This window comes from Cicer arietinum, chromosome 4 (genome assembly GCF_000331145.2).
Source record: "Cicer arietinum cultivar CDC Frontier isolate Library 1 chromosome 4, Cicar.CDCFrontier_v2.0, whole genome shotgun sequence".
In the NCBI taxonomy this organism is placed as follows: Eukaryota; Viridiplantae; Streptophyta; class Magnoliopsida; order Fabales; family Fabaceae; genus Cicer; species Cicer arietinum.
The window spans coordinates 5251566-5263586 of NC_021163.2; the positions used below are offsets into that span (position 1 = coordinate 5251566).

Below are 12021 nucleotides of genomic sequence, written 5' to 3' on the forward strand. Positions count from 1 at the left end.
AGAATAAATCCTCGGTATTGACATGTGTGTGCGAAATATTTTACAATTTTATTTTCAGATAAAAAATCCTCAATTTTGATAATAAAAATGTATACAATTATGTTTTTAGATAAATAATTTTATTTATGGTATTTTTAGTAGAAATATAAAATTATTAATAAATTCTATTTAAATACTGTTCATTAATCTTTTCCTTCAAATCTCAAATGCTAACTTTATCTTTTTTTAAATAAAGTACATTATATCTTTCTTCTAATTTTAAATATAGGTTTGGTTTATATTTTTTAATTTTAAATGGTTTAAAATACACAACTAATATTCAGGACATTAACTGATTTATGAATATTTGTGAAAATTTACCATAGAGCCTTTACATATATGATTGTTTTTTCCCTTTTTAATTTTGGGTTTATCTGTTCAAGCTTAAAAGTGATTTACAAAATACAGTGTACTCTTTTTTATATAGGTTATTCTTTTTAATCATAAAAAAGAGTGTCAGATACTTTTTTTTGTGAAAACGTTAAAATTCAGTCACCATTGGTTACTTATCATTATAAACTACAACAAATACATGGACAATTAAGAACTATATGCTCAATTCTAGCAGATGAAATATAACATATGGAACTATAAATCTAATTAATAATTGACCAACTATACAAGTTTTCTTTTTGAAGCATTCAACTATACAAGTTTTCTTTTTGAAGCATTCAACTATACAAGTTTTCTTTTTGAAGCATTCAACTATACAAGTTTTCTTTTTGAAGCATTCAACTATACAAGTTGCTCCATGTAAATTTAGGTAGTCTATATTTTGCAATCAAAATCTAATTGAGGTAATACAGTTCATATTTTTACAACTATAAACAGATAACAGGTTTTAAATATGAGATCCTTTTTGTCCATACATGTGACGTCATTAGCACTCATGAGTCAAGACCCAAGGCAACCAGCTTATGTCGATTGAGATCTCTTAGATATTTTGTGGAGTTGTATTCTTGTGCATCTAATATCTCTTCTGAATATGTTCTTTGGAAAGGCCTTCTTTTGCTTGCTTTTGTAGATAGGATACTGTCTTCCCCTCTTAGCAGTGTTACAACCTGCACCCATCAAACAAGATATATGATCAAAATCTCAATTTTCTAAAATTACATGGTTCTCTACTTCTCTTTACCTTTTTATTTATTTAAATGGTTCGTCATTAGACACGAATTTTGATAGGATACTATGAGAGGGTATGATTTCTATTGAAATAACGTGACCATAACTAACAAACAATACTAATAAGGCTTCATATTTCTCAGTTAACTTAATTAATAAATCTTTTGACTCTACTAACTTGTTACTTAGCCTAACCAAAAATGGTGGTGTCACGTTAACTATCAGAATTCATGAAAGATACAGAGTTCAGTTACCAAGAAAACATCTTTGTTTCCTTGCATTATAAATTTATAATAATGGTAATGTCAAGTGAAATTTCAATTTGATTGAATAATATGCAATTATCTAACTCATTGTAAACTTGCCTGATTCATGCGAGGGCGTAGGATAGGAGACTGCTCAACACACATTGATGCAGTCAAAACAACACATCCCATTTGTCTTTGGTCATAGTTATCACCAAGAGAAGGATCAACAAGGTCTTTCATATTATTAGCATCTAGCAACGGTTTTGCCTACCATACATAAAAAAATAGCAAACTTCTAAGTTCTCTCCAAGCGGTGACACATTAGATAATATAATGTAGGTAATATTACTCCTGGAGTACTTTAACTTATGTTATAGTATCAACTTACTCTTTTATTTTATAGACTAAATTGATATTATAAAATAAGTTAAAGGATTGTTAAAGTAATTTTTTCTATAATATATATATAACTTCTGGGAAATGCTAACAAGTGTCTTTAGAATATTTATTAAATATCTAAAGATAGAAATTTTACGTTGAAAAGTGCATTAGAAATTGTGTATTTCATTTTTGAAATGTCAACTTGTTATTTTTAATATAAAATTTCTACTTTTGTATCTTTAATAAATGCATTTAGAAACGGCGCTTGTTAGCACGACAGATATCTTTTATTTAGAAAAATGATTTACCCATATCACAACACTTTTCTTCATATGATCCAAAGCCCTACGCCCAGTTATGATCTCCAAAAGTAGAACCCCAAAAGAATAAACATCGGTTTTCTCATCCACTATGCCATGCATGTAATACTCAGGAGCAAAATACCCAAATGTGCCTTCAAATGTGGACACATTATGGTGAGTCAGTTGTTCTGGTAACCACTTTGCAAGCCCAAAATCACAAATCTGGATAAAAACTTGATTAATAAAGGAGTGAAAAAGAAGAAAAATTACATCAAAATTATATATACCCCCAATAACATTGGATATATAATCCTTGAAATTAGATAATGTTAGCAGCTTATCTGATTTGCAAACAGAACACAAACAGCTGAGTTTATTATCTCTTGGCAAAAGTTGAAATATTTTAAGGCAGTAAAAGAATCATATTGAAAATGCTAAATTGGACAAAGATGGCACCGCATAAAATCATCACCTTGATGATGTTTCTCTGCAATAGACTATAATATTGTCCATTAAACTCTCAACAGATAAAGCAACGCATCGAAAGAGTAGTTAGTCTCACAACTCAATCACATCACATGATTCAAGATAATCACAAGACATTGAATATACAAAATGAGCAAATATGTGTAGTAAAATACTAAGTCCTATATATAGCACACAGCACAACCAAATATTACAATTTTAGAGCCTAAATTTCATGCATCACATAATATTGCAGATAAATTATTTCATCATTTTCTCCAAGGAAGTTCAATAAAATACCTGTGGCTCAAAATCCTCTGTGAGCAGAATATTCTCTGCCTTAATATCTCTATGAATTATTCTCCTTTGACAATTCTCATGCAGATAAAGAAGACCATCGGCTATTCCAAGAGCAACTTTATACCTTTTACTCCAATCCAATTTGCATTTATCTGAACCTGAAATACATTATGAGAGAACAAGCAATAAATAAATACATTTAAAGTTTAAATACTGATATCATGAGAGACTTCAAACTAACTGCAAAGTACAAACCATGAAGAACAGATCCTAAACTTCCAAGTGTAGAAAGTTCAAAGACAAGGTGCATTTCTCCATCTACACCACATCCAATAAGCTTTGCAGTATTAGGATGATCAACATGAGCAATTATGCCTAGCTCAGATAGAAAGCCAGCTGTTTTCTCCTCTGTGGTCCCTGTAGTCATTTTCTTCACAGCTATTAGTTGTCCATCTTGGAGCCTACCCTTGTAAACCTCGGCAAAACCACCTCTTCCAATCAAATTTTCTACAAGTTAAAGGAATAATGAAGTCAACTCAATCAAACTGATTATGTTCTTAACAAAGCAATTGTTATGACAATAGACACGAATAAATCGCACAGAGAATCAAAAATAACAAAACACAATGGTTTGCGTGGTCCGACCATGGTAGCCTACGTCCACAAATAGTCTGAGAATATATTGGTTAATATTATATATATATATAAAGCATCGGTGGTTATAATATCAACATTAATTTACTTGTTTTACTCACTACTCACTTTAAAGAAGTTAAATCTTACAAGTGGATAAATCATTCATAACGTGTACTAATATCAAACTATGGTATAATTGACTAAAGTAAGTATTGTCACCAGATAACATACCATTGCTGAAATTATTGGTTGCTTTTATGAGATCAGAGAGGCTAAAAGTCACCAAAGAAGACCTTAAATTGTGTACATTACTCATAACAAAATTTTCCCTAGTGCTTTTACTCTTCCACTTTGGTATCTTCGGCACACCAATCGGATGAAAAGAAGAAAGGCGTTTAACTGATTTTTTCTTCCACAACTTAAAAAATTTGCCCCAATGCGACCGCGCCCTCGAATTTGAACAACTGGTTTCCAATTCAGGTGGTTGCTTAGATTCAAACCCTCTAACACAAGCCTCTAAGACTCCTCTTGGAGACCCCTCGTCTTCTTTCTCTTTCTCAAGATCCATATCTCTCAAGTCTAATTGATAAAATGGAAATCACAAGCTCAACATTGTTACACAATGAAAAGTTTTTTACAATTTGGGATTGAAAAGCATGTAATTAGAAAGAACCTTGAGCAGAAGCAGACCAAGCAAGAAGAGATCCTAGAGTATTTGGTTTAAGATTAAGAGCATCCACAATAGGGACTTCCTTTGATTTACTAGCAAAGCTTCTCTTATGGTTCCTATAATTCACATAATCTAAGATATTATAAACCATAAACAGAATATAACATTTGAGCTCCACAACATTGGCAGGAGATTATATCATTTTTTTTTGTCTTAACTCTTAACCCTCCAAAGTTCCATAAGGTAAGAATTGTTTCAGGCAATATTCGAACTCCAGTTAATTGTCTCAAATGATTCGATACATATATCATATATAGATAAATATAAATAGAAATTAACATGAAGGAAAAGACATGCATACCATAAACAATAACGTAGCTGGTGAGCGTCACCCCCATTCGCCATTGTTTTTGTTTCTTTTGATATGAGTTTCTTTGTGTTACAAATTGAAGTGATGTGAATTAATGTGATCCATAGTAATGAAATTGATTACATAAAATTTGTTATTCTTATTCAAACACACCTTGATTTTTCTTTTACATGATGATTATGATTATGAGTTGGTAGAATCTCTGAAGGGGGACACGTGGCAGCAATAGAAGCTTTATAGCGAGTTGTGCTCTCAACCAAGGCCGAAGTGAACGACGTAGGTGGAAGCGACCGTTGGGTTTGTTTGGGCCAATGTTTTGGATTATCTTGAGACTCATGCGTGCCTCACAAGTTAACTTTCTCAATTTTGGCCTTTTACAAAAATATTATTATTATTATTATTACAATTCTTAAAATACCCCCGACTATTTTTTTTTAAAGATAAAAATACAGAGATTATTAATTGATTGTATATAATAGTAACACTAATTATATATGATACCCACATTTTGTGCTTCATGTATGATAATCGAACATATAGGCATACAAAAAAGTCATCGAAACTGAAAAAATGGTACATTCAAAGAGTAGAGAAAAATACAAAGCCAAGTCAAAGAGATAGAGAATAATGCATTAGAAATAAATAATTTTAGAAAAAGATTCAAATAAGTCACGAAATGCAAGTGATAGTTTTCGTATGGAGCATGCAACTGGGATTTATATATGAGGGAAGATGTGAGTGTAGAATAGGGGTATACGTGGGTTTTCACTCTGAATGTGGGACTTTCATTCCCAAGTAAATTTTCCAACCCTCTTACCCATGGGAATAAAAATGGCTAGAATGGGGTCGATTAGTTTTCGGGTAATGGATCTTTTGTTAAAGATTTTTAAAAAATTAATTTTGATTTTATATTTAAAAAAATGATTTTTATGAAAATTTATATAAAAATAGTAGAAGTTTTTTAAATTCATTTATTATTAATTAAAAAATAAATTTTAATATTTAATAATTTAAATATTTATTATTAGAGATTTTAATCATTTTTTAAAATTTTATTATACAAAATTTTTGTAGAAAATAAATAAAATGCTTAAAATTATATTTTAAGATAGACTATTTAAATTAATTTTTCATTTAAAGTTTTACTATTAAATTTTTTAAAAAAAATATATAACAAACAAAAAAATATTAAAAAAAAATCTTAAATGAACGGATAATTTATTCCTAACCATATTTATTATTTTTTTCCCTCTTCCCAAGTATAGGAATACATTTTGTCCTCTATTTTTTGGAATATACATTTTATCTCTAAAACAAACACCCCTTTATTATTATTATTTAAATTCAAATACACAAATATTTTTAAAAAATTTAAATTTTGTATTTTAAATTTCTTTTTTTAAAATTCAAACACAAACATATACTAAAAAAATATAAATTTTGACTTTAAAAAAAAGATAGATAAAATGTCTAATCTAATCATTTGTTATTTGAATTAAAATTTAAAGATATATAAATATTATATGTTAATATTATGATTAAATAAATAAATAATTTTATAATATAATATATTGTGCCGTGCCCAATACAATCCGTTGTTGATCCATAAATTAGAACTTTGTTTGGGTTTATTTACCTTGCCACAGTTGACCATTTGAGACGGTAATCTCTGTTCACATTATTAGTATTACATAATAATTATAATCTAATCTATCTAATATTCCATCCGCTCACTCTTTAATAAAAGACAACTGAGTTTGAGACCGATTTTGATAAAGTTGAGATGCGCGACTATTCATACCCCATTTTTAAAAAAGGAACAAAAAATATATTTTTATACTTTAAATATTATATTTATGTATATAATATATAAGAGTACTATTAAAAAAACGATAAACAATATAAATTAAATAAATAGATGTAATTTAATAAATTGAATAATAAAATCAAATGATTGTATTTATGATTCTAATTATAGTGTTGAACACTAAATTTTTTCTATCTCTTATATATATTAACACTCACAAATTACGATATTCTTAGTGTTGAAAGGTTCAACTGATTATAAAGGTAGAAAAATTTATGATTAGATATATAAAAAAAATATAGATAATCTAATATCCACTTTAAAACAAGTTGTAAACATCTTGAAATTTGTCAAAAATATGATAATTCTTTTAATTTTGATGGTGAAATATTATTTAAAGAATTAAAAGTTAGAGAAATTTTAACAGTTGAATAAAAATCAATCAAACTATATATCATTGAGATATTTAAAGATATTTAATAATCTTTCTAATGTATGCATATCTTATGAAATATTATTAGTCATTCCTATTATTGTTGCAAATATCGAAATAATTTTTTTCAAATTACAATTGTTAAAATTTTATTTTTAATCTACTGTGTCATATGATAGATTAAATAACTATGAGTTAATTTCAATTGATAATTGAAATTCGTTTGTTTAAGATTTTTAAAAATGAATTTAACTTTATACTTTTTTTAAATGATTTTTATAATAACTTACTTTAAAATAAAAGAAACTATTTTATACTCAATTGTTATTTATTAAAAAATATAATTTCGACGTTCAATAACTTAGATATTTATTTTATAAATTTTAATATGATAAAAGTCACTTTTTTTTTTAATAAAAAAAGTATACTTTAAAAATAATTTATACGAAAAACTTTTCAAATTAGCTTTTCGTTTTAATTATTTTTTAAAATTTAATTATAAAAAAAAATTGTAGAAAATAAATAAAATATTTTAAGATAAACTATTTAAACCAATTTTTCATTTGAAACTTTATTTTAAAACTTTATTTTAAAAAAAAAATATTATAACAAAAAGATAAAATACTATAAAAAATATTTTTTTAAATCATAAACAAACATACTTAATGTTTTTAATAACCTTGATTATAAATGAAATATTAATAATATCGCAACAACAAATGCAAATAGGATAATATTTAAATAACTTTAAAAGCTTTGAAAATAAATTTAACAGAGTCACAATTTTCTTGATTCACCAAAAACACCTAAATTTTAAGGAAGACCATGTTGAGTTATAACTTCATCACCAAAAATTGATGTAAATATGAATTAAATACACCAGTTTTTGTTGATTAAACTATAACACAATTATCTTTTATAAAAATAACTATTTTATGAATTAAATATATCAATTTTTATTAATCACATTATACATCAATTGTCTCTAATAGAAAAAATTAAAGGTGTAACAATTATTTTTGGATAAGCAATTACCAACAATCTATACTAAGACTATTTAGTACAAATTTCCGGCATAATTCCTTTAACGTGGCAGCCTCTCAGTGATTCTGCTATCTAAACAATTATATATATATATATATATATATATATATATATATTCAATGTTATCTCACTAAATTAATTACAAAAATCTGAAATAAATAAATAAAAATCGAATATATAAATAATTTTCAATCAAACAATTAATTCTCATTAAATCATTTACAATACATTAGGAAATAACCAGATTTATTACCAAGTGAACAAGAACAAGCACAAGCACAACAAAACTTTAGAGATTCTACTAAATCAAATTGATAGAGTTGACAAGCGCTGTTGTATAAATATTGAAACATTACAATTCGATTAAATTAAGAAAAAATCGAATATGTTAGACTTCTAAAAAGATAATTTTACACCATATATATTTCAAACTAGAGGCAATATTATTCGTCACATATTTTGTTATACAATGGAAATCGAATATTCATATGTTGTGGTTGCACTTTTTAGTTTTTTATAGAAGTCTTGTAATTGTATCTATATAAATAAATTTTAAAGTATATTTTAAATCTAATTTTGCAACTAAGAGTGTAAGCAAATAAAAAAAAAATGATACTCACAATGTCTTCAAAATATGATGTTCTTTTTAGTATAAGTATTTGGAATAAAAATTGTAAGTAAGAGACGTCAACCACAACATTCTTTCGTTTTTGTTTTTTTTAAATGGTATAGATGAATAATAAAATTAGAGTTTTTGTTTTTGTAGCATATATTCCATATTATTATATTGAGGAACCAAACACAACAATTTTTTATATATTGAACAATGTAATAAAACATTTCTTATAGAAATTATGTGATGATATGATTATTTACAATGGAATTGTAAATATTAAAACTTAAATATGTTAACTACTTTTATATTTCTTTGTGATTTTGTTTGCTAACATTCACATGTCGATGACACTTCAAAAGTTAATAAAATAACAATTGAATTGAATTATATGATAAACTAATAAACAAGTCTCTTTTATTCAAGGTGACACTTGATATCAATCATATCAGATTTATGGAGAAGACACATGAAGTAAAGCAAATTAGTCGTTCAAAATCTGGAATGTGTATTTTAATAATGATCATGTACAAGGATAAAAGACGTAATGCATGGTCTATTTAAGATTTTTTTTCAAATTTGATATTTTATTTACTATTTAAATTTTAGTATTGTTTTTGTTTTGACTCGGTGCATCATATTGGTTCTCTAATTATATCTATCTATTTTTATAACTCTTCTTATGTTATTTATTTTTAATTAAATATGAATTAGTTATATTAATTTAAACTATATATGATATTTATAAATATGTAATTGATATAACTATTTCATTTTATCTCACCATTTATTTTTTTGTATGTATGAAATAGTAAAATTTCTTTGATCTCTATCAATTATCTCTATTTGTCTTAATTTTATAAAAAAAATCTAATATTTTTAATTTGAATTGAAAATTTATATTATATAAATCATATATATAAAAGCTTACACAAATATAAAATCATTTAATATGTTATTGAGAGCAATCTAAATAAAATAAAATAGACCTATTGAAAAAAAAAACACAAAATTGACATTAAAAGTGTGATTTTGTTTTTATATTTCCTTAAAAAGAATCAAGATGTAAAAACTTCATGAGTTTATGAATACAATCTCTCAACTGTCATTGACTTTAATATTGGATTGTGATTGTAATCTACCTATAATGGAAAACAATATTATCAATTAAACCTAAAAAGATACAATTTGTTCATCTTCTTCCTTTACTTTCGATTGTATTAAAAATATATTATTCAAAAAGGAATAATAGGCATATTTAAAATTTGATATATTGTACCCATATTAAATAAATCATATTATCACAATTTTTTTTTAATAAACAAATAAATTAGCTCTCTGTACCACAAATGCACATTTACAACACAATAATTCATCCAAACTATTTGCTTCTTTCTTCAAATAATGTATATTTTTGGATATTATTTCACAACTTCCAATACATAAAACGAACATGAAAGTAAATATTTTGGGATGAATTAATTTTTTTGTTAAATACAAATCATACTAGATTAGATTTAGTTAACAAAGTCACAATAGAAGGGTTTATTTCAACATATATTGGGCCAAAGACTAAAGGATATTTTATATAATGTTTATGTTAAATTTTATTTGATATATTGAATTAATGAAAAATTAAAAGTTAATATATGACATCCAACGTGTGTGCATATATATGTATAATTCATATTGTTTCACGATTCATATTGTTTCTTCCCTTCCTCACGATTCATGTTGTTTCTTCACTCCTCCTTTTAATTTCTTATTCATCGTGTTCTTCTATATTGTTTCTCAAAAACACACAAAGAACAAAAAATAGAAGAAGAAGAATTGAACCACAATCAGTGGATTGTGTTGATCGAATATCACTTTGAGGGTAAACACAAAAATTGAGTGTGAGAGTAAAATCTATCCGATTTTGAACAAGTTACTGTCATATGCATCTTTCAATTCCTGTCATGAATCGTGTCTTATTGAGAATGCTTATTTACTTTTGACTATAAATTATGATCATAAATCTCTTGTACAGTTGTTGCACCACAAAATATTGAGAAATAATGTGACTTAAATAAGAGCAAATGGATTTACATTCATGAGGTGAATCACCTTTATGTAGATGACGAGGGTAGGTTAGATGTAATGAGACATGAATGATATTGGTGGTTCAGATGAGGCGGAGGAGGAGGAGGAATGAAATTAAGATTAGGGTTTCTAAATTAGGAAATGTGTAATAATATAGGAAATTAAATTAAATAATTAAATAAAATAGGAAATGTGTTTTTATAAATTTGGAATAATAATAAAAATGTAATTAATTCAATGGAACCTTCTAGTGTTTTTTGACACATCATTACAAAATAACACTTCATCAAATTTTAGATTAAAATTTTGTTTATAGACCAAAATTAGGAAAAATAAATAAAATAGATGACTATTTTCGTGAAAAAAATAAAATGAGAAACTATTTCCATGATAAAAAATAACACTTCATCAGATTAATCCTTTTAATTTTTAGATAATTTGTATTTATGTTGTTTTCTAATGATGAATTTTTTTAATATGAACAAATGGATATTTAAATAAAATAATAACAATTATAATAACAAATACAACTTTGTGTTTTAACATTATCATTCTTTTTTATGTTTTGGATAAACGAAGAATGGACTTACACGAATGATCGTAGTTATTTAAAATTAGAGAATCTGAATTTCATGATGCATGGTATGTCTGAAAGCTGAATTTTAGAGGAGAAAAGAATGGTAGCTTATTTTAATTTCTTTTAAATTAAAAAAATTATAAAATATTTCTTAAAATAAATTAATTGTAATTGAAACTGTTACCGGATCTTTTATAATGTTATTTAAAAAATAAATAAACCGGACATTCTAAAATTTATGATCGGATTATAATTATTTTTAAGTTAAAATTTTAACTATTCGATTTTAATTATATAATTCAGAATACTACAACAAGAGACCGATAACTGCAGTCAAACTGGTACGAAAATGGAAGCATGCCTATGTGTGTAATTTTGGATAGAGATGACTGAAACCCCGAGAATATTCACTTTATATTCTTTAGATATCTCTTTGCAAACAAAGCAAATAGATAATTAATTTTTTTACTAAATACACCTACATTTATACTCCTACTTTACATTTTAATAACAATCCAGTTTTACTTTTTTTTTTTAAGTCAATTTTTATTTTATTTTATATATTTATGTTTCGGAAGATATAATTCAAATTTAAAAAAATATTTTTCAAATTTTTTGAAAACTTATTTATATTTCAGAAAACTGAAAAAAAAGTAATTTTTTTAAAGACATTTATGTAGCAAAAAACTTTAAAAAAAAAACATTTATGTTTTAGAAAATCTTAAACCCTAACAAAATTTCTAAAACATATTTGTGTATTCGATTTTTTTTAAATTAATATATAAAATTTGATTTTCTAAAATACATTTGTGTATCGAAAAACTTGAAAAATAATTTTCAGTATACAAAGTTCAAATTTTTTTAAACACATGTATTTTGAATTTTTTTTTTAAAATTTTCTAAAATCCAAATTGAATTTAGTGGGTAGAATC

At 25.4% G+C, this 12021-nt stretch overlaps 1 protein-coding gene across 2 annotated transcripts; it reads right to left on the reverse strand.

Moving 5' to 3' along the window:
- Positions 1–608: 608 nt before the first annotated feature.
- On the reverse strand, positions 609–4850 carry LOC113786201 (receptor-like cytosolic serine/threonine-protein kinase RBK2). Of its 2 annotated transcripts, XM_073367181.1 has the most exons (9): positions 4687–4849; positions 4525–4595; positions 4167–4279; positions 3725–4072; positions 3113–3364; positions 2858–3015; positions 2099–2314; positions 1527–1676; positions 609–1100 (listed from the first exon to the last, which is right to left on the reverse strand). In XM_073367181.1, the coding sequence occupies exons 2-9, from the start codon at positions 4566–4568 to the stop codon at positions 927–929; spliced, it is 1455 nt and encodes a 484-aa protein (XP_073223282.1). In that variant the 5' UTR covers positions 4569–4595; positions 4687–4849; the 3' UTR covers positions 609–926. The 2 variants fall into 2 exon arrangements, with proteins under 2 accessions (XP_073223282.1, XP_027189319.1); XM_027333518.2 differs by having other exon boundaries at positions 4525–4850.
- Between the last annotated feature and the right edge of the window lie 7171 nt (positions 4851–12021).